Source organism: Triturus cristatus, chromosome 4_1, assembly GCF_964204655.1.
Source record: "Triturus cristatus chromosome 4_1, aTriCri1.1, whole genome shotgun sequence".
Lineage (NCBI taxonomy): Eukaryota > Metazoa > Chordata > Amphibia > Caudata > Salamandridae > Triturus > Triturus cristatus.
Window position 1 is genome coordinate 803683403 of NC_140585.1, and position 24310 is coordinate 803707712.

Consider the following 24310-nt stretch of genomic DNA (forward strand, 5'->3'; position numbering starts at 1 on the left):
CAGGTGGGTGAGACAAATCATCCAATCCGGTTATTGCCTGGAGCTCACTTCAACTCCCCCACACATTTCACCCAGACAGCGTCCAATGTCGGCAGAATGCTTAACGCTTCTTAAACAGGAGGTACTTTCCCTCTTACAAAAACATGCCATAGAACCAGTTCCCCTGCATCACCAAAACACAGGGGTTTTCTTCCTGTATTTCCTCTTTCCAAAGAAGGTCGGAACCCTGAGACCCATCTTGGACATCAGACCATTAAACCTCTACATACAATCAAAGCATTTCCATATGGTCACTCTTTAGCAGGTCCTCCCGTTACTCAAACAGGGCGACTTCCTTGCCACATTAGATCTCAAGGACGCCTACTTCCACGTTCCCATTCACCCTGCTCACAGGAAATACCTTCAGTTTGTGGTAGACGGCCAGCATTACCAGTTCAAGGTCCTCCCGTTCGGAGTCACCACAGCACCCAGGGTCTTCACAAAATGTCTGGCAGTTGTGGCAGCCCACTTAAGAAGGCAACAGATTCACGTCTTCCCATATTTGGACGACAGGCTCATTTAAAAGCCAAGACACATATCCAGTGTGTAAATCACACACACGCCACAATACATCTACTTCACAACTTGGGGTTTACCATAAACCTCGCAAAGTCTCACCTCCAACCATCCCACATCCAACAATATCTAGATGCCACAATAGACACCTCAAAAAGCCTTACATATCCCAGTCCAGCCAGGATAGCAAGCATGCAAGCAAAATTCCAACCGCAACACTCACTTCCAGCTCGAGTGTTCATGCAACTAATAGGGATGATGGCCTCTTGCATATTCATAGTACCTCATGCAAGACTCCAGATGCGCCCTTTTTCAGGAATGCTTAGCACGTCAGTGGAACCAAGCTCAAGGTCAGCTGACAGATTGGTGGTGTTGGTGGAGGGCCGCACACATCGCTCTCTGCAGGGGTGGAACACCCAAAACCTTTCCTAAGGGTGACCGTTTATAGAGCCGGTTCCACAGACTGTGCTAACAGCAGACGCCTTGCTCACCGGCTGGGGAGCTCATCTACTTCATCACACCATACAGGGTACATGAACACCTCAGCAAAGGCTACTCCACATCAACCACTTGGAGTTGCTAGCAATCTTTCTGGCACTAAAATCATTCCAGAAACACATAATAGGCAAAGCTGTCGTAGTCTGCACGGACAATATGACAGCAGTGTACTATTTACAAGAACAAGGGGGGACGCCCTCTCTCCAGCTCTCTCAATTAGCACAGAGCATATTCCTCAGAACATTTTCCTGTTAGCTCAACATCTCCCAGGAATTCAAAATCACATGGCAGATCTGTTGAGTCGACAGACACAACAGATTCACGAGTGGGAACTTCATCCACAGGTTCTCCAACCGTTCTTCCAAATGTGGGGCAGCCAGAGAAAGATCTCTTCGCCACACATTACAACACAAAATGCCCAAGCTTCGCCGCCAGATATCCACACCCATTGTCCAAAGGCAATGCGATATGGATGAATTGTTCAGGCTGATTTGTGTACGCTTTTCCGCCTCTCCCACTCATTCCATGAGTGGTGCGCAAGCTGCAACAACAGTCGCTCACACTGATCCTAGTTGCTCCAACGTGGGCCAGACAACCCTGGTACACAACATTACTGGAACTATCAGTAGTCCCGCACCAAAAACTACGCCTCTCCCCACAACTCTTAACACAGAACCATGGAGAGATCAGACACCCAGATCCAGCACAGCTCAACCTAGCGATCTGGCTCCTAAAGTCCTAGAGTTTGGTTATCTCAATCTTCCCCCGATTGCATGAACGTTCTCAAGGAGGCTAGGTGCCCCACCAATAGAGCCTGCTATGCAGCCAAGTGGAAAAGATTTGTCATATACTGTAACAATAACATCCACCCTCTAGATGCTTCCACTCAGCACATCATATGTTATCTAGTGCATCTTCAGAGATGTAATCTAGCATACACATCAATTAGGTTACATCTCGCTGCCATTGCAGCTTACCTACAAAATAGACAGCACCTGTCACTGTTCAGGGTGCCCGCCATTAAGGCATTCATGAAAGGCCTCAAAAGAATAATTCCTCCCAGGGTACCTCCTTCCCCAGTGTGGAATCTAAACGTCGTCCTCACAAGATTAATGGGTCCTCTATTCGAACCTCTGTATAAATGCGAACTACAATTCCTCACATGGAAAGTAGCTTTCCTTGTGGCCATTATATCTCTTAGAAGAGTCAGTGAGCTACAGGCACTAACTACTCAAGAACCATTTTTACAACTCCATCATAACAAAGTGGTTCTCAGAACAAATCCTAAATTCCTTCCTAAATTTATTTCTCCCTTCCATCTGAACCAATCTGTTGAGTTGCCAGTGTTCTTCTCGCAACCACAAACAGTAGCAGAAAGAGCTCTTCATACACTGGACGTAAAGAGAGCACTCCTTTACTATATAGACAGAACAAAACGCTTTCGTAAAACAAAACAACTTTTTGTATCCTTCTCACCACCACATAAAGGCAATCCCGTATCAAACTCTAGCATTGCAAGGTGGATTGTCAAATGTATACAAATTTGCTATCACAAAGCAAAACGTACACTATCTATTCCCCCTAAAGGCCACTCTACCCGAAAGATAGGGGCTTCAATGGCATTTTTAGGGAACATTCCCCTAGATGACATCTGCAAAGCAGTTACATGGTCTACACCACACACATTCACAAAACACTATTGTGTAGATGTGCAAGCAATACAACAAGCTAGTGTGGACCAAGCTGTCCTTAAAACACTATTTCAAACGACCGCAACAGATACTGGTGGTCGCCGCTAAGGAGGAGTTACTGTTATGCAATCTATGCACAGTGTGTGATCTACAGCTCATATGCCTCGAACGGAAAATGCTACTTACCAGTATGCATCTGTTCTTGGCATGTAGACCTGTAGCTCCACACACGCCCACCCACCTCCCCGGCTACCTTTATCTGTTCCAGTATTATCTTAATCTGATAGAGACTACTAGCTGCAGATTCTTTCACGTAGAATTATCCCCAGGCATGAGACTGGATCCGGAAACTTTTTGCCACAGCATCCCAGCGCGCCGGGGACGGGGCGACATCACGCGACTCCGACCAGGCGTCGTCCGCATACATGACGTCAGCGAGGTCGCATAAGACCCGCCCCAGCGCGCCCACGTCAGTTTTTTCCTTTTCCGCATGCAACGCGTATCTGTTCCTTGCTGCTGGCCTGTTTAAGGTCCCCTTTCTTCCATTCTTTTTTGGTGGAACAGTGTGCGAATGCCTTCGGGCTTTAAAACTTGCACGTTTTGTGGGCGTCTTATGTAAGCGACGGACCCTCACCTCATTTGCATGTGGTGTTTGGGGAGGATCACGGTACCTCAGATTGTGCGGCGTGACAAAAGTTGAAGCCAAAGTCGCGGCGGGAGAGCCGAATGAAATTTCTTTCGGCGTGTCTCTCCAGGTCGACGTCCTCCCCTCGGTCTGCTTCGGCGGACGGCTTCAGGTCCAGCCGTGGTCGTCGTCCTTTCCTTTCTCCGATGTCACGTGAGTGTCGCTCCCCGGTGGGTAAGTGTTGCAGTTCGTCCCCGGGGGCTGGTTTCCGGTCTACCGGGGGCGTGGACTCTCCGCGGGTGATGCGGCCCCCGTGTCGTCCTATCCACCGTTTCCCGGTGTTGGGGCATCGAGAGTCCAGATGGAGACTTACGTGGCGGCTTTGCAGGCCTCGCTGGCGTCTCCTCCTCCTTCCCCTCCTGGGGCATTGGCAGATCCCTCGCCTTGCGCAGGGCCCTCCGCGGCGCCGCTGGTGGCTCCGGCGACGACTAGATTGGATCCAGGCTTGGAGGATGTGGTGCTGTTTGGGAGCGGCTCCTCTGGGGCACCTCCTTCAGGTCACGGCGTCGATGCCTCGCCGCAAACACCCGCGGGGGTCCCTGTGGTGTCGCGGGAGCCCCTCTCGGTCCCTTGGCAGGGTTGTCCTGTCTAAGGCTGAGGTGACGCCGCTATGGCGCCGGCAACAGCTGGACCGTGCGGAGTCATAGGGGTCAGTGGCCCCTCCTCGTCCCGGTCGAGGTCAGACCCCTCTTCCCTCTACGGGCCCCACTCGTACCTCCTCATGGGCGGCTGCCCCGTTGGAGGGCGAGTCTGAGGTTGTATCGTCCCTGGTGCCGCCACAGGGGTTGCTGGGCTACCTTCGCCTCCTTCTGGGCCGCGGCCGGCTGAGGGCTTCGGGCCCATCCCGTTCCCCCATGCAGGTGGTTGCCTCGGCGGGGGTCGAGCCGGCGCCTCTCCGGGGCCGGTGCTGCTCCAGCTATACTCTGGTCCTCGCTCCGGTCTCCTACACCGGATGGCGCCGGTATCCTGCCTCAAGCAGCGGACTCTACGGCTCCGCGCAGGGGTCGTACCCCGGATTCGTCTTCGGACGCTCCTTCTCCGGAGGCAGGCTGCATATTGGTGTCTTCCTCCCCGGAGACTGGTCACCAGCGTCAAAGGGTGGCTCCCCGCCCTTCCTGAGGCAGGGGTGTTCGTCAGAAGAGCGGCAGGTCCCTCATTCTTCGGCACATCCTGACTTCCAGGTCTGGCCCTTGCCCGCCCCGCTTGGCCTCGGGGGAGCTGCTTTCTCCACCGCGGGGCCCTACGGATGCGGGTGCGGCCTTCGCTCACGCGGTGTCCACGGCTGTGGGCATCCGCCGCATGGGTGACCCCGTGGCTCACTTTCCGGCGGACCATCTGTTGGAGGTCCTCCACCAGGACTCTAGTGGGAGGGAAATCTTGCTTCCCTTTGAAGGTTCGCTCCTTTGACAGGGGCTTGGAGGCGTCCTGCCTCCGAGGACCCGGTGCCTCCGCATCTTCTGCATCGGCACCTTCCGACGCCGCGTGACCCGGCGTGCCTGTCCATTCACCCCTCAGCCACCAGTCCCCTTCTGCGGACTGCTTTTCCCTCCCTGCTGCCTCTGTTGGCTCCGCCGTCCAGGGAGGCCCGCTTGCTTGACACTTAAGGGCGCAACATTTTTGCCTCGACTAGCGCAGCCCTGCGGGCCCTTAACACCTTGTGTCTGCTGGCTAGGGTCTCCTCCTGTTTGTGGGACTCGGCTGAGTCTCTGGGGTCTGCAGCGTCCCAGGAGTCTGCTCAGGTGGATTTGCGGCACCATGCATTAGATGGCCGGGAGCTTGCGGCGTTTATTCTCCGCTCCGCTTTGGTCGTCTCTGAGGCGCTGGGCTGGGCCATGGTTTCCTCAGTCGCTCTCCGTCGCCATGCTTGGCTTTGGGATGGCGTCTTCCCCGAAAATATTCGGGAGAGGCTCATTGATCTCCCATTTGATGGCAGTCTGTTGTTTCATACCCCGGCCGACTCCGCCATCCAGAGGCTCTTGGCAGGGCTCCGTCCTCCTCCTCCTCCGTCCCCTCCTCAGTGACATCTGAGTTAGGGTTGCTTTTGGGCCTTCTTAGGCCAGCGGTTATTGTTGTGAAGTATGTTTTTCTGGCCGTTTACGTCCTTCCTTGGGACTTTGGCATTGTTGGCTGCTCGATGACCCCTTTGTTGTTGTGTGAGTTCTGCAGGAGTTGTTGCGCAGACTTGGCCCTGAGATTGGGCCTTCTGCTATGCTTGGGCTGCTGTCAAGCCTGTAGCGGGGGTGCTTTTTTTTTCTTTTTCCTGTGGTTCTTATGTTTCTTCCTCTGCTGCAGAAGTTCTTCCAAAGAGGGTTCCCATATATTGGGACTTCACTTGCCCTATGTGGGGTTATGGCAGCTGTCATATGGCTTGTGCTCTGCTGGAGGGTTCTGGTCGCCTTCGGGTACCTGTTCTCCATGGTGATTACGTAGGTTGCTTTTGCTTCCTGAGGTCGTGTGCGCGGCCACATGTGGTGGTGGCCCGGGCCTCTCCTCCTATCCCTGCTCCCGTGCTGCAGTCTGGGATGTCCCTGTGTTCTCCCTTGCCAGGCGTTGCCTACTTTGTCTTCCTGGGGCCTCGGGCTGTTCTTCTTGCTTCTGGCCTTGACTGCCGGCATTGTTCTGGCTGGCAGGCTGCTCCCCATCTGGAATGAGCTCGCCGCCTTCTCCTTGGTTTCCTTGGGCCCTCTAGGCTTCTTCTTCTTCCGTCTTCCTGTCTTGACATTCGGCGGAAGCTATGTTGCCTTGTGGGGGAGTGGGGTGCTTCGGCCTCTCCGTCCTTGCCCTTGGTTCCTCTACTGTGAGTGTACGAGCCTCTTCAGCCTTCCTTCCCTCCTACGTCCCCTTAGGGTTGGTGGGGTTCTGCTTGTGGGGGTTCCCTTGGCCTGGCAGGGGCAAGGTTCTACCTGATCCACAGATTTGGTCCCCTGTGGGGCCCTCTGTTCTGCTTTGGCTGGTGGGGTCCTTTCGCAGACCCTCCTTCCCAGGGGGTTTTGCTAGGGTATCTATTCTACATGAAGGAATCTGCGGCTAGTAGTCTCTATCAGATGTACGAGTTACTTACCTTCTGTAACGATGTATCTGGTAGAGATGATTCTCGAATTTCGAAAGAATGACATAAATAAGGTTGTATTCTCTTTTGAACCACCTTTTTTTAAAAAACATTTACTAGTACTAAGCCAACAATTTTAAACTAAGCAAATGAGCCTCATTGTTTGGCCGCATCATCATTCACTACAGTGATTAAATACTTTAAAGAAATAGTGAAAAACCTTGGAAGAAAAGCTGAATAGGAACATCAGGTTTGTTATAGTCCATCAGCAGTCCCACCCCCCCCCCCCCCGCCCCCCCCCCATATTTTTCATGAAGTCCATTCTCTCAAACCAGCCCCGTCTCCAGGAAAGGTACTTCCATTGTGATGACTTACTGTTTTTCTCTAATTTGCTTTAAATTAAAGTGAAATACTTTTGTTACTCATTAGTCCGGCACTGGACATGTCCTGTCACTGTGAAACTGTAATTCCTCTATTAAATGATCATTTGACCACAATCTTTTACATTAGATGTATGTTAACCATTGCTTATTTTGGGGCTTATATTTACTTGGTGTCATACATATGTAGTGCTACACATTGATCTGTGGAACTCACTTCTGAAGTCTGTGGAGTTGCAGCTAGATAAATTGAAAGTCCAGTGAGCAGGAAACCTCACCACTGCACCAGCCGCAAAGGACCGCCGTATCGCGCTCCGCAGCAAGGAGTCAGCGTCCTGTGGCTCCCACCTCGAAGAGCTAAAGGATGGCTCCCAGCGAGGCGTTGGTGTTCTGCCTCACTCTGGGATGCGCCGGAGATGATTTTCTTACCGGAGCGGCAGAGTCCTGCTTTCAAGTACTTAAAAGGCCTGCCCATGTGAGCTGTACTTTTGATGGTACCTCACCAGGATTGCGGAAGGTGAGCCAGTCCTAGGGGGCATTTTGTAAAGCCATCCGGGCTGTCCCGGAGGGCTCCGGACAAGCTGCTACTCCATTCGTTCTTTTGGAGCGGTAGCGGGATACCTACAACCACCTAACATTTGCCTCCTCTGCATTGTAGTAGAAAAGGTGACTCACCTGGTGATTGTTGTTGCTGCTTATCAACAACCTAAGTAGTCGGGATTTCAGTAATGCAGAAGATGTAAAAACTTACCGCCAGCAGCTCAACCTTGACACGGGGAGCCGTTTCTTCAAGTTCATCTGTCTGCCGCCACTACGAGGACCACAATCTCCAGCTGCATTGCGGCCACGCCGCCTACGCACTAGGGGAAGCGCCTGGAGGCACATAAGTAGCCTGAAGCCCGGGCCAAGAGCCAAGGCCGGGCCTGTCTCCGCCCATCAGAACTCGTCAGAGCCCGGAGGAGGCTGGGCCCTGCCTCGGAAAAGTGTGAAAAGAATCAAAGAAGAATCCTCAGGATTTGTTTGGGCTACTTACAGTGATGGGTAAGAGAAAGACCAAAATTGATCAACTACCCTAAATGCCTTTCTATCCAGGACTGCAAATGTACTCTCATACGAGATCGAATTGACCGAACGCCGGTTATCTCTGCAGTCTACTTCTCAGACCCCCTCCTGTTTCACCCCTCGTACCTACGGCTAGGCACCCCCGTGAGGCATCGCCCCTTGTCCTAGACCCAGTAGTTGTAACGGTTTCCCCGGTACAGTTGGATCAGTTCCCACAACCTGCGGGCTAAGAGGAAAAGGGGGGGTAAAGCGCATAATCAACCTGTGACAAGAAGCACCAAAGTGCCAAGAAAGGGCCTACCACGGGATCTGAGCGGAAAAAAAACCTCATCCTCAGAGCGAAGAACTGCCATCAGCCAAAACTCTGACTGGAATAAGTTGGAAAATCTGGTTATGGCTCTGCTTGGTCCATTCCTTGGTAGACTTTAGAAAATTGAGGAGAAATTGGATAACATTATCACAAATTCCAAAACATTTATGAGATTTTAATACCCAGCCATGCAAGTTAAACGAAAATGGGGTATGTGGGCTTGAGGACACCTTTGGAGATCCCATCCTCCATTTTACCAACCACAATTATGGCCATAGCCTAAATAAATTGTTAATTACTAGAAACCTGTTAATTATCAATAAGGTAAAACCCACAACTGACAAGTCAGTTAAAACCTTTTCAAGAAACAATTGCAAATCAACACTTGATTTCGTAATAGTCTCAGCTTCACGCCAGCCTCATATTATGCAAGATGAATTTAAAGCCATCTCCATTTAGCGATCATGCAATTCTCTTTGCCTCATTGGAGACGGGTTTGATAAATTACCCTCCCAGAAAATTATGAAACCCCTATTGTGCAGGAAAAATGTTTTCCAATTAAAATGGAATCAAATAGACAAAGTAAAAACAGTCCAGCTAATTTTAAATAACCGTATAGCTCTAGTTATGAGATTCTTGGACCCTGAGAATTCCCCAGAACAAATTACCTCCAGATTTTGGAATCTTTCTTGGTAAAGTAAAAAATGTATTGACATGTGTAAAACAGCCCAACGCCCCCCCCCCCCCCGCTAATTCGATGGTTTGATCACACTTGCATACAAGCACTCAATGCTCTCCCTTGAAACAGTACTATGATCGCATCTCTCAAGAGAAGTTATTCTGAAACCAGAAAGTTAAGGGTGAGATCCCTGAGAGAAGAGGCGTGGGACAATTTAGAAAAAGCTGCATTATTTAAATCCAGGGTTAATTTCTGGAAAACAATTAACACTCCATTTTTCAAAATTCACTGTGATCCCACATTAGATGTTCATGTGGGAGAAGAAGACTGGGTGGCATATATGGAGAGTGTCTTTGGCTCAGGAGAGAATGGTGCAGTATAAGATCCACCTAGATCCCCTCCGCCTGGAAAGCATCTGACATTCTCTCTGGAAGAAATACAAGCAGGTCTGGGTAAATGCTCAGGTGGGAAGACACCAGGCACAGATGGGGTCCCAATCGATTTATTTTTAACACATCAGGACTTGTGGGCCCCCATTCTCACGAATGTGCTAAACGCAATAGTAAAAACAGCCCCACTTCCAACATGGTCGTCAAGTATAATAATCTCGATCTTCAAAAAGGGAGATAAGAACAACGTCAACAACTATCGTCCCATTTCCTTGCTGGACACAACAGCAAAGTTTATGGGGCGTTTATTGTTGCACAGACTGGAAGTGTGGGCCAAAGACAAAAACATACTGATGGAAGCTCAATACGGATTCCAAGAAGGTAAAAAGGCACTATTGATCAGTGCCTTAACCTGAGCCTGACAATCGATACGTACACTAGAGCTAAGGGGGGTCAAATCTATTTGGCATTTATGGACCTTAGTGCTGCATTTGATTCCGTGTCCCACAGTAAATTGTGGGACTCAATGGATATCATGGGGATCGATGCTACAATAATACATTTTATCCAACAATTATATGCCAGTGCTAATGCATCAGTTCGGCAAAAATGGAGAATGCACTCGCCCCTTCAAGATCAGCAGGGGAGTTAGACAAGGGTGCATTCTCGCCCCCTTCCTATTTTCTATTTACACCAATGGGGTCGGGGAAGCACTTGGGGGGTTAGGGGGGGGTCCTACCCCAGATGTATCTGTCTTTGGCAGCCACACCGTTCCTATACTGGTATATGCGGACGACGCTGTCCTGATTGCCCGGTTTGGCCCTCCACTGTTTAATTAGAGATTACGTAGCCTTCATGGCCTCAATGGATTAGCAGGTAAATGAGTCGAAATCCTTCATTCTTGTGCCGAGATTGTTGGTGGGGAAAAAAACACCTTCCTTTCACTGCGGCACTCGAATTCTGGATGGGGTAGACTCATTTCCCTACTTTTGGGTCATTTTTGACCAGTCTCTATACTGGGCAAAAATGGTCGACAGTAGGGCTTTAGTGTTGAAGAGGAGCGTAGGGGCAATCTCAGTCTTCGCTAAAATACTGGGCCTAAAACCTTTTGAAACTATTAAAACAATACACCAAGCTAAAACAGTTTCTTCCACTTCCTATGGGGCAGGCGTTTAGGGTATGGCAGCTGTCACCTCTCTTCAAAGCCTGGTAGATAGCTTCGGCAAAGGTTTAGCCTCTCTCCCAAAGTCCTCTACAAACTATACATGTCAGTTAGAGCTTAGCGTGCCCTACCTGACTGATAGCAATAAAATGGCGCCAATCATGTTATGGCATTCGGTATGGTGTAGGGATACAGTGAGCCTTACACAACGGATCATAAAAGGTTGCCTTAGACTAGGTAACTGGCACAAAATAGCGTGGCTACATTACGTGGAAAAGACCTTTACTGACATCGGGTACAAGATACAGTTTGAGGAGCCTAGTGCGTGCAAGTAAATTTCTAAGGCCGCCTTTGATCGTTATGAATCGAATCATCTAAAGAAACTGGTGATTTTATATCAACAAACACCCCCAATCATGGAGGGAGGTAATTCATATTTAGGAATTACTAATAATTCCCAGCATAGATTCATTCTAATCAGATTCCGAATTAACTTAATTCCGTTGATGTTGGGCTTTCCTGCTAAAAAGTATAGCTATTCTGACCTATCACCTTGCCCCTGTGATTATGATATCGAAGCAGTCTGATCTTCATAATGTTTTATTTTGCACTTTTTATAAATTGGCTCGAGCAAAGTATATTTTCCCAATTTTAAAAAGCTGTAATTTTAGACAATCGCGAGTAGCATTATATTTTTTGAAATCTCTCCCAGACCCTTTTATATGCTGCTCAGTTGCTGCGTTTTTATGTGCCTGTATGACCATTAGGAAGACCCTGCACTTTAGTACTGTCAGATATTGACATGGCCCTCAGGTTTAAGAGTAGTTACCTGGCCTTGCCTCTCCACACTTTTAGGCTCTGTCAAAATGCTGAGTTTTTTTTTATCTTCTATCCTTATCCTATTCACTTGATTGAATTTCTGCTTGTACTTTGCATGTTTGTTTGTACAAAATGGACTTTGGCTTTTTATGTGTTTTTTTTGGGAACTGTATATTTTATTCAAAAAATGTAATCTCTTGTATTAATAATGATACTATGTAAATGCACGTTGTAGGTTGTAAAGCCAGCTGTCTTTTTTTCTTGTGCTTTCATGGATTGCCTAATTCTGTGTCCAATGGTTGGATTAATAACAGCCAGCCAGGTCTTTGTTTCAGCCCTACATCATAACCTCAAGGTTCCAAACACCAGAGCCAAGACCTGCTCTATGCTGCGTATAATCGTTGTCTTGCAAAAAAGCAGAGGCTTTTTCAAAAATGTCGGGTCTCCTGGGGAAAGTAAGAACATGGAGATATGGGTCAGGAACCCTTTCACAAAGAAGAAGAGGTGTGGGGTGAAAGCAGCAATGAGGATATGATGCCACTGAGGAAACACCTCCTTCTAGACTGCCAGAATAAGTGCCAGGGGAAAGCAAATATTCTGTGGCTAGCCTACGACCAGTATCTCGAGCCTGAGACTTGGAAACATCCATATCCACAAATCACTGAAATGCACTATGATATTCAACTTGATCTGGAAGAGGATAGAAAGTATAGATATTACACCAAACGGCAGAACTATAAATTTGAAATCCATCAATCTAGAATAAAACACAAAATGTCTGTGGCACCAAAGAATAAATTGTGTATTCAGTAGGGCAAAAGAGCAAACTCCAAACCAAAGAGCTAAGAACTAGTTATCACATGGAGTACTCTCTAAGAAGAGAAAAATGCACTCTGTTGTACCTGTCTCACATCGACAGCCCCCTCAATACATGATATAAATGGCAGATGGGTATAAAGAAAATGGCATTAGACGTAAGGCCTCTGAAAAGCAAGGTCAAATTACAGTGGCCAATTTAGACGAAGAATCATCCCAAAAGAATCTATCAATCGTATTTTTACACTCCCTACTGGATGCTTAAAAATGGCCTGGCAGGAGTGGGGCAGAGAGGATGAAGAAAGACTGACGCTTTTGGTCCCGGTAAGACTGGTGTTGCTGGTAAGGTGAAGGTCTTGTAAAGCGTTTGAGTCTTTTGTGCTGCTGATGGAACATTTGAACTTAAGATCCAAACCCCAACATGGGAAAGTGGTGTTGCATAGTCCAATTGAAGGCCAAGGAAGCATTTCTGCAAAAGTGGTGAGAAACAAGTCTCTAAAGGGTCACAGAAGAATCAGTGGTTCTGGCCACCTAATTTATGGTGACAAGACTGCATCTAAGAATATGTTATGCGGCCGTAAACCCATCACAACTACTTATTCAAAGTGTTCACTCACATGGTCCAGTAAAAGTAAAACCACCATCCTCACAATCCTAAGGAGCATGGCAGTGGCTTGCCAAAAGGTATGTGGCATTGCATGAACAAAGAGCATTGCTCCCTCATGAAAACAAGTTATTTCTTACTGTCTTTATCCACAAAAGCTTTTTGTATGGTGGAGAGGATGGAAAAGAGCTGACATTAATTCCAGAAAAATCAGGAGCCTGTGTTAGCAGATCATCAGGCTACAAAAGAAAAGACAGACATTTTAGGTCTTCTACAGCCGACAGTCAACTTGCCAGTGGGTTGCTTCTGCAGAGCCTAGCTGATCTCAGATGTAATTGGACTAAACAAAAAGCAAACGGCAAACCAAGGTCAAGCACTTCCAGTCCATATGTAGTTGTGGTTTATAAGATGGTGCAGACTCTTCCAACACCCGCCGTCCAAGGGTTGTGACTGTGGCACCATATATGTTGGGAGCACCATACGCCCCCTTAAATTGCGTATCCAAGAACACCGTAGGGCACTTTTGAACTCTGATTGGCGTTACCCGCTCACTAATCACTATAAAGAAAAACACCCTGGTAACAATAATTTTTGGTTTCACGGTATTGACCATGTTACAGCAGGAATTAGGGGTGGTAACCATGAACTCATGGTTAGGCAAAGAGAGGCTAAATGGATTTGCCGTCTCCGAGCAACTTCTATGGGTCATAATACCGACAATGAATTACACTACTTTCTGGAGTGACCAGTTCTGTTTTTTCTTGGACCTTTCTGAGGACCAATGATGTCCTCACTGTCCTTTCTTAAGATCATGTAATTTGGTCATTACCCTTCTTTTGGATTTTTTATATGTGCCCTTGCCCTACCCTCTCTTGTTTCTCTCCCTGTGTTTCTTGATCCTAGATGTTACCCATCCCTTATTCTAGGTTCTTATCGCTTCTTTCTTCTAATAATGAAACATGTGACATGCTGTATCTTGAGAGTTTATTCTCTCCTCTTTAGATACCATACGTTATTCCCCTATTTGAATGTGTTACCCATCCCTTATTTAAGGTTCTTATCGCTTCTTTCTTCTAATAACGAAACACGTGACATGCTGTATCTTGAGAGTTTATTCTCTCCTCTTCAGATACCAGACGTTATTCCCCTATTTGAATGTCTTATCGTTTTATTCTTTTTAAAACGCTCTTTGACATACTTTATATTGAGAGTGCTTTTTTTCGCTCTTTTATCTTTCGTTTTCATCCTGCGTAGGAATATAATTTCCCTACGATTAGGAGATGTTCAGTTGCGAAGACCCTCTTTTTTTTCTTTCAAGACAATACAGACGCACTTTATGGTCTGATATAATTTTCCTCTTTTTCCTTTCTTTTTCTTGATTTGACCATTTCAAGATGGCCGCCGTTTTCTCTTCCTTCTTGGCTTCTTATGCATACTTTAATTTAGGTTTATTTTCATTTGGGTTATTTTCATTATACATAGTTTTTGGTTTATTTATATCTTTTTTTATCTATATACTTATTCATTGTTTTATCTTTCATTTATTTGGGAAACTTATTTTGGTTTCTTAAACACGTTTTCCTGCTCCGGTTTGCCATTCCAAGATGGCTACGGCTTTTTCTAAAACACTATTATTGTCTTTATTTTACTCTCTGGTCACTGGCTAAATAGGATACCAGGTGACTCAGCCATCCCGCCCACCTATTTGTGGTTCAGGGGGTTTAAAAGAAGGGCGCGTTACCCTGTCATTCATTACTGCCGGTTACTATGCTGGAAGGAATACGCTTTCGATACATCTCAGGTAAATGGCCATTTGCATACCCCACCCACATATGTGATGTTTGTTATCTTATGAGAACGGTTTTCTTTTCTTTCTTGACTCTTGAATATCGGCCACGATGCGTTACGATATACTGTTCCTTTTGCTTTAAATTAAATGTGCATTGGAATACTGTTTAGTCGTTATATCCTGTGCGTCTTCACTTTGAGTAAACTGCTAACGACAGATGCTCTTTGCGTTTTATTTATTTAAATTTTTTTGTTTCTGATGTTCGTCAGGTCTAAATGGGTGTGTCTTCCAACTTCCGATTCGATAATGCCAGTTTCTAGGCTTTAGGCTTTATACGGTTATCGTTCGGTTACGGAGTCTGCTGAATGACCCTTGTCCTCATTGCTCTATTGTTAGGAATGATCTTTGTGCAATATTTTGTTTAGAGAATAACTTGAGTTTATGTCCTCCGGCCTTAAAACTAATTCGAACTGTTTTATTTCTATTTGATATTGGTTTACACTGGGGATCTAACAACTTGCTTCTGTGTGCTTTTAAACTATATCTGCTTATTTTATGCGGTTGGTTGGGCATAGGCTCATTTTGGTTTCGTTGCCCTGTCAAACCAACAGAAATGGGTATCCATCTAGGAGTGTGTCGGCCCTTCTTACTTTCACTTCATGTCTTATATGAATATGTGTTATAGGCTCATTTTGGTCTCGTTGCCCTGTCAAGCCAACAGAAATGGGTATCCATCTAGGAGTGTGTCGGCCCCTCTTACTTTCACGTCATGTCTTATATGAATATGTGTTTAAATACAGGTTCGTTATTAATCTTTTCAGAAATATTTCTCACTTTATTATCACTTCCTTAACCTCTCGTCAATATATTTCTTTCATCATCAAGTCTATAGACTTACGCAGGCTGCTGGTATTGTAAATGTCAGGTAAAAAATTACAGTTTTTCGTGCCCGTCTTATTTCTTTTGTTTTTAGATATTTTCCTGTCACTAAATACAAGTGATTAGCGAAGTTCACACTAATCAGTCTATTGGGACTGTTCATCCGGAGAGAGCGCGATATTTGCTCTACAATCTTGAGGCCATTTGTGGATCAACTATTTAGGAGGTGAGATCTTCTATATGAGTTCTTTTGATATGCTTAGAACCCAGTTGAACTTACCTCTCAATTAACATGGACTTTTGATCTAGTGAAGGAGCCTTGGGCTTCTGATAAAGCTTCGGAGCATGGCACAACATTAGTTAGGTGGGCCAGTATATTATCAGGCATCTACCTTTTAATGACTTATTGTTTACATGTTCTTATTGGTAGACATGTGTTTTTAATGTGGTATTATAAATGTCGTTTTCTAAATGTTTTTTAATTGTTCTTCAATTATATTTTCACTTTGTGGTTTCACGTCTTTTGAAATGTCATTTTTATGTATGCATATATTGTTGTTCGTTCTTTGTCCCATAAGATGTTTGTATTATCTAACCCTCTTGGTGTGATTGCCCCTACACCAGAGTTTGTCTGTTTAGTTTTGCTGACTGATTCATCTGTGGTGGTGTTTCTTGTTGGGTCATCTATGAATATTTTAGTATTATCATGTTTGTTTTATTCGTTCAATATTATATGTTATTTATGTCGTCTTTTATCTATAATGTTACAGCCCTGATGAAGTTCCCACTGGCAAAGAATTGGGAACGAAACGCGTTGGCTGTGTGCCAGTTTTGGACAACTTGTTGAATAAAAGGACTTTTGTATCGAATAAGAGATTTATTTCAATTTCTTTTTGACTCCGAAAAGAGTGCACCTTCCAATCTCTCTATCAGATGTAATTGGGTCCAGAAAGGTCTGATTAAGAGGCAACAAGAGTTCTGATGTGTAAAACATATATGTAATTTATGCTCTGCAAATAGCAAAAGCAATTCAAAAGCTTCAACCACCTTTCATAAGACAGTCTCAAAAGAAAGAACGTCCTCCAAAGGGACTGCCACAGGCCAGTCAGTAAAAACTCAATAAAAGCATTGATGTCACCGGAGTGCTGGAGATCCAAAGTGGGGGCTTCATCAGAGTCCAAATAAAGAGAGAACAGGAGCCACCTCACTGCTAACCTTCTGAATAAGGAACCCTTTAACTTAAACATTAACAAGGCCCACTGGAAGTCCAAGGCCATCCTTCTCCGTATATTCTACCATGTCCGGGACCCACTCTGTGACTAGATTGCTTCAGAAATGGATTTAGACTTTGTACCATGAAAAATCAATGAGCAAACCTTTAATGGCAAAATTGGGCCTTCCAGGATTGAGGCGACCTCATGAGCATGAATAGGGTAGGCGTGGCCAGGTAGAGGCCATGGGTGTAGGTATGGTCAAAGGTCAAAAGGCACATCTGGCAATAGGTGAAAGCTGCCACTTGAGTGGAGTCAGCACCCAGAGCTAGAAGTGCCTGGGTGGATTCAGCAGCATCTGACATTGAGCCGGTCACAGGTCCTGGACTCATGTATATAGACCATGAGATGGTCTTGAAGACGGCAGTGAGGTTGAAATTGGACAATGGGGCTGCCTTCCTTAGGCATGAAGCCATCCTTCTTCATGTGTCCCAACATTGGGCTCTGAAGAGGCCCTAATTTGGTTGCTTGGCCTCTAGACATATAAAGAAAAGTTCCTCCTGATCCTCCGCATTCTTCATCTGAATGAAGCTACAACTGTCAGCAGACCTGGAGGCATTTTTAAGATCCTAACTCCAAAGGCATGCATTATGGGGGTCAGAAAAGTATCCTTAAGGTTGGCAATTCTGTGTGGGAAAGCATTTGTTATAGAACTAATTGTATTCTAATTGTAAATGTTCGGTATTATTGGTAATTTTTTCTCCAGGTATGGATTGAGAGTGTTCGGGCTACCAATAAGTAAAAGTTATTTCTTTGTAACCTTTGCACAGGTAGTGCATAGTCCACCTTCCGCCATGCACCCTACTTGCCAGCGTCTCTTATTACCATCTGGGTGATTAGTTCATTTGTGTGTAAATCGAGTAGCACTGGGGACTTGGAAGCCATGTGTACTCAAATGAATCACACTGTGGCAGTTATCTAACATTTAAAGCAACACATGCTGTGCAAAGCTACTTGTATTCCCGGGTAGTAAGGACTTATAGTTAAAGTCACTACAGTTAGTTACTAGGTACTTGGACTGTTTTTCATTTGCATCTGGGATCGTGTATTTGAAAGTATGTGGAGACAAATGTACCAGATCTCATTTGCCTAGATACTTGCTTTGTGCAATATATAAATACTTGTTGTTTATGTGCTTCTTTTAGGGAAATGCATCATGTGAGAAAACAGTTGCAGACTCTCACCAAGCAATGTTTTGATGTAGAGAAAGAAGTGTCCAGCTATCAGCACTATATTAATGAGGTACAGCCACTGGTTGGTAGAAATTGTAAGGTGTTTTTTAGATTGTACAGGAGATGCAGACGCATTTAAAATATTTGCCTTAGAAATGTGACTTTTGTTTTATTATGATGCAGTGGATTGAGATCACCGTGCACTGTTTCGTGTTGTGTTTACAAATAGAAGTGCACATTGCATTGTGACTCGCTGCACCCATCTCTGGCATCTATATATATATATATATATATATATATTACCTACTGGCGGTCGCCAGTAGGTAGTTATAGTTAGGACCCTGTTTCCATAGGAAATCCGCAACATTCTATTTGGAATAACTTTGGCGCCGGTCGACGAATCCTCGCGAAATTTTCAAAACTAATGGGGCGCTACGCTCCGCTCCTACCCTGAAAGTCTCGGGGGGATTCGTCAAGCGGGGGCTGAGAAAAAAGGGGGGTCCCAAAACGCGTTTTCCCCATGCATTTTTCCATAGGACCTTTAGACACAGCTACAGCCCGAACGGCTGAACAGAATTACTTGTAATTTGGCAGAGAGGTAGTCCGCAGGTCAAGGAAGTGCCTTTTGTAGGTCTGGTGTAAATCTGTTCAGTAGTTCCTGAGAAAATAGCATTTAAATCAATATATATATCTGCAAGCGCGCTCCGTGCGCTTACGGTAAGCTTACCGTACGCGTACGGTGCCGTGCGCGAGCGCAATTCTGATTGGTTGTTAGATCAAAGTAAACATTCGAATCGGTCGAAACCAGGAAGTATCGGCCGCCATTTTCTGTCTGTCGCAATGAAAAAAAAAGGTTGATAACATGAAAAGGGGGCAACGAAGAGAGTTGCAGACCCCCTAGCGTTCGTCAGGGGGTTCACAAAGGACCAAAAAGTAAGAAAAATAAATGTAATAATTTTTAAAAAAAATCGCGGGGTGCGCGTACGGTAAGCTTACCGTACGCGGACGGTAAAAAAAAAGAAAAAATTAACAATCACATTTAATATATAAATCTAAGGACCCCCAAGGGAGAAAAAAACAATTGATATTTTGAAAAAAATGGCGAGGCGTGCACGGTACGAAATGCGCAACGTGGGCGCTCGGTGCGCTTCGCACACCGAGCGCCCACTGCGCGCGCACGGTGCGCGAAGCGCACCGTGTGCGCAAAATTTAAAAATAAATACATAACTTAGCATTTAAAAAAAACGTACAAATTCACTGAAAAAACCATAGGTTTCACACATGTTATAGTTAGCTGTACATTTCACTCGTAAAAAACCAATGAAATTCCACGTTATAGTTAGTGCAGGCAACTATAACTCACGCGACCGCAATCCTCTGTTGATGCTAATACTGTATCTTTAGCTATACATATATTACAAATATTTATTTTTCATAAAAACACATATGTCATCAGTGATGTAATATCTGACATCATCAGCAAAGGATTGCGGTCGTGTGAGTTATAGTTGCCTGCACTAACTATAACGTGGAATTTCATTGGTTTTTTACGAGTGAAATGTACAGCTAACTATAACATGTGTGAAACCTATGGTTTTTTCAGTGAATATATATATATATATATATATATATACATACATACATACATATACACACACACACACACATATATATGTGTGTGTGTGTATAGATATATGTGTGTGTGTGTATAGATATGTATATATGTGTGTGTGTATATATATATATATATATATATTTTTATGTATATTTATAGAGAAAGAAAAAAAGATGGTTGGGTTACTAGTATTTGGCATGAAAAGGTGTTAATGATGTATGTGACATGAATCTGAACCCATGTGTATTTTGACACTGCTTTCACTCACCTTTCATTCCAGATTCAGGAATCGATACCACAGAAAATGTTTGCAGCATCAGGAGGAATGAAACATGCTATGAACCAGATATACCAAAGTCCGAACACCCTGGTGGAAATGACGCTCGGGTAAGCAGTTGCTTCGGTTGCGGACAAAGTAAATCAGCTTTCTGACCAACACTTTCTAGAGGAACAATGTGAGACTGTTTTCTCATTTACCGCCATGGCGATCCGCCCGACATCATCCCCCACCCGCCTCCCATTTCCCACCCGCCATATTATGATGACGAGGGGTACCGCGGCGGACAGGAAGACCGTACGCCGCTTTTCCGCCCGGTCGACAAGTCGACTGCGCGGAAAAGGGTTGAATATGGTGGCGGTGTCTACTAGACACCGCCTTCCATATTACAATTGCAGTGGGAAGCAGCCTTCACGCCGCTACGGAAAGGCATGCGGATTCCACAGTTGGGGGCCTGTTGCGGGCCCCCAGGATGTTGGAGGGGTGGGGGCGCACATGGGAGGTACCTATGGTACCCCCCCTGCATTTGCATGGGCGACGTGGCAGGCACTGCGCGGTGCCTGCTACGTTGTGCATGCAAATGCACAGATGCCTTTTTTGTTTTCCGGCGGGTGCTGCTGACAGCACCGCCCGCCGCAATGCAGAAAATGCGGAATAGACCCCTTTGTGTTTGCCAAAGTGGACAGTTCTTTCAGGTTTGCTTCATATATGGTTACTTCTTTTATATGTGACAAATTGTGAAATGTTTATTTAATTTCATGGGCAAGTCCATTATATGAAAAAGTGCAGCGGATACACTGAAGCGTTAGTAATCTTCCATCTTAAGTGTCCTTATGACAGCAAGCCCCGTTAACTGACAATGCAATAGTATAACATAGCAAATTAGCCATTTTTCAGCTGTAATCTAATACCTGCTCTATCTGCAATCGATGGGCTTGTTGTGCAATCTAGATATCGCTCTTCTTCTGAGGTTAATTGTCATCTTGTTGCCTGTTTAAAGTCTTTCTTTTCTTTTATCTCTGGTACTCCTCACAGCGTCCACTGATTTTCCTCTGCGACAAATAAAAAATTGTAATATTCTATCCATTTTTATGTCATATCAAGATGTCTTGATTCTCTCCTTTTTCATTTTTTTTCCGAACTCTTTCTTCTGGACAAAACATTTTGACATGTGCCTAAGTTTTGAAGGTTCTATGTAGTCACTAATTGCTATTCTGTCATCCCACCAAAAATTGGTACTTTCACTTAATTTATTACAACTGCAGCTCACTGTATAGAGAAATAAAACACCTTCAACCAGGTTTCGCACAGGTGAACTAAAGGATTTGTTTCTACCTTCGCTCATTTACCTCCACTCATCTTCTGTCTGCCCTCTCACCCAAACTCAACATATGCTGTATTCTTTTCCAATACAATTCTGCAAATTATGCACCCCGTAAACACATTTGCCTTCTTTGTACTTCCTATTACTATGTGAAGCCAACTGTGGCAAAATCAGTGCCTGAAAAGTACCAATCAAAATATAAAAGCACTACCTGGAAATTGTTTCGTTTTTGGGAATTTTTCGTGGTGATTGAGGCACTGTGATCCCAGCATATACTTGGGTTCAAAGTTAAAACTCTTGTTAGTTTCATAAATTGTCTCTTCACTTGTCAAAAAGGTGAGGACATCATTTTCCACTCTTAAAACAATTAAGCCACCCCTCCCAAAAAGTAATGTGCTTGAGTATTTAAACTGGGAGATATGGAAGGCAAGAGTATTGAGCTTTAATCCTGTCACCTCCACCCCCTTCTTAGTCATATTCTATAACCTTCAGTCAGTGATTAATTTGAGCCAGTGGTTTCTGATGCTCAGCACCAGCACTTAATTGTCAACACCAATGCTTGTGACAGTCTGCCACAACATGGCGGTGTCTGGCCAATTTGGAGAGGACACCTACAACAGTCAATTATTAATTCAATATTCATTAAAAATTACCATAACCTACCGCCCAAGCTATTCTTATAGCTTTGGGGGCCTGAAATAGTCCTAATTGTCACACTTCTTAGGAGAGTGATGGTTAGTAGTTATGTTGTGACTACCATTGGCTGCATGGCAAGGGCAATGTGTGATGCAAACTGCAGTGGCCTCCTAACGAGAGCCCTGGCACTTATTTTATTTTTACAATTTAAGTACTGCCTTCAGTGATCTGTTCATCACCTTCTTCCACAGTCCTTTGACAAAAAGGCCCCTTGCGGGAAGCGGATAAATAAATTGACAGTTGTAACTCAAGAGGGAAATTAGTACCATGTTAATTGTTTTTTAACCCACTAGGAATAATATGTACAGAGGCATCTTGGTTTATTCTGGCAATGATCTATTATTGGCAAATGACCACATAAAATATTTTGTTAGTTGTTTCGGAGTTACATTTAAAGTTAGAAAGCTGTCACTAGAATCAGTAATGTTGACAGTATTTAGAACAACCTGAGAAGGACAGAATAGAAGCTATTTCTGTTACAACATTACATGTAGCTGATTAGTAAATGGAGGGTACTTTTACACCGAATAAGTGTGGCTTTATCTAATGTCGCTTCATCAGTATAATGAAGTAAGTAGTTTGAAGAAGCCTTAATTCAGCATTTTTGTAATGTAACCTCTAGAAAACATTTAAATTCTCAACATTAATACATAATCATTTTCCCCAGCAACTTCATGGTTCTGCAGGTTCTAAAGGATCAGCACTAATAGCCATATATATATAGAATATTCCCTCAAATATGCAGGGACCCCATAATACGTATCTTCACCACGGCAGTGTGGATAAAAACTTAAACTGGAGGTTGGCAATTCAAACTTCCAAAATAGGTGTCACCTGTATAGCACAAAACAGGTCAGTTTTTACAGATTTATTTTCTTTCTGGAAATAGCAAACTAGAAGCAGCAGGCTGGAAAAAATGTTATATTAGTAGCAGGAGCCCTTAAGTCCTTGAATTAAAGTGCGAAATATTAAGGAAAAGGGTGCCTGTTAGGTCAAGAGTAAACAGCGTTAAAAAGGTACATTGCTCTTTTGAAGGGCAGAATTGTCCTTGGTATGTTATGTTAAATTAATTTTATACAGCGCACAGCTACCCAACAAGGGTTTCCCAGCGCTAAATCTGACAAGGGACCAAAAGCAATAAAATAAGATCAGAAATACAGATTAAAATTATTGATTAAATAGCCATGTTTTTAAAAGTTTACGAAAAATCAGATATGAGGTTTCATTGCGAATTGCAATGGGAAGGGAGTTCCAGAACACTGGACCAAGACAGGCAAATGACCGCCCACCCATTCTTTTAAGTTTAACACTAGGCACCACAAATTTACCCTGAGTGGCCGAGCGAAGCACACGAGAGGGCTGGTAATGGCGACCCAAAGTTTGTAAGTATTTCGGAGAGGAACCAGTTTTAATTTTGTACATATAACTCATGGCCTTAAACTTCACACGGTTTTCCACCTTAAGCCAATGAAGATTACGCAGGAAACTGGAAGTTGAAGAGTTTATAAAAAGCCGGCATAGCAGCCTGGCAGCAGAATTTTGGACCGCTTGTAGTTTCCGTGTAACATTCTTATTAGATCCCAGATAAAGGATGTTTCCATAGTCCATTCTTGAGGCCACAAGCGGCTGGTCTACGGTTTTCTGGGTGGAAACCGGAAGCATCCAAATAATTTTTTCCAACCATTTTAAGATGGTAAAACAGGTGGCAGCCACCTTTACAGCCTGCTTCCTCATAGATAGTTTATCATCAGTCAGGACTCCCAAATTGCGGACATAGGCAGAGGGCTGAGGGAGATCACCCATTTCGCATGGCCAATGCTGAGGGCCCCAGAGATTTTTATTTTTCCCCAAAACGAGGACCTCGGTTTTTTCGCCGTTAAGCTTAAGAAGATTAGCGGCGGCCATTTTTAGTGTGCCACGCTTTTTCCCTGGTCAGCACACTAGTTCTTGCACGCCGCACTGTCTCATTCTGTACTTAAATGAACAGTAAGCGGACGCGCAGCGCCTGACAGGTTCCATTGTGGTTTTTTTCCTGGCGTAATTTTTATTGAAATTGACGAATTTGCACATGAATTGTACTGTATTTTTCTGCCTTACTTGTGAAAATCTATGCTGCTTTTGAAAAATTAAATATTGCCACTTTGCACTGAGCATTTTTAAGTTTGCCCGTTTTACGATAAATTCCGGAAACCGGGCAAAGTTAAAAATGCTCAGTGCAAAGTGGCAATATTCAATTTTTCAAAAGTAGCATAGATTTTCACAAGTAAGGCAGAAAAATACAGTACAATTCATGTGCAAATTCGTCAATTTCAATAGAAATTACGCCAGAAAAAAAACCCACAATGGAACCTGTCAGGCGCTGCGCGTCCGCTTACTGCTCATTTAAGTAGAGAATGAGACAGTGCGGTGAGCAAGAACTAGTGCGCTGACCAGGGAAAGCGCGTGGCACATTAAAATGGCTTTCTCCCTCTATGTACGGTACGCACAGTTAGCCTCAAAGCTTGGGCTTTATCTGGCTTTTGCTCAAAGAATCTTACTAGTTTTAACCCTACTGTTCGAGGAATTTTCTTCAGAACTCAGTGTTTGTC

At 44.7% G+C, this 24310-nt stretch overlaps 1 protein-coding gene across 3 annotated transcripts in view; it reads left to right on the plus strand.

The window, feature by feature from the left end:
- Positions 1-24310, plus strand: part of TBK1 (TANK binding kinase 1) — a 517762-nt gene that overhangs the window by 452786 nt on the left and 40666 nt on the right. For all 3 annotated transcript variants that reach the window (XM_085653411.1, XM_085653412.1, XM_085653410.1), the window contains exons 18-19: positions 17784-17880; positions 19706-19812. In XM_085653411.1, the coding sequence (XP_085509537.1) occupies positions 17784-17880; positions 19706-19812 (204 nt within the window). The remainder of the gene's footprint in view (positions 1-17783; positions 17881-19705; positions 19813-24310) is intronic.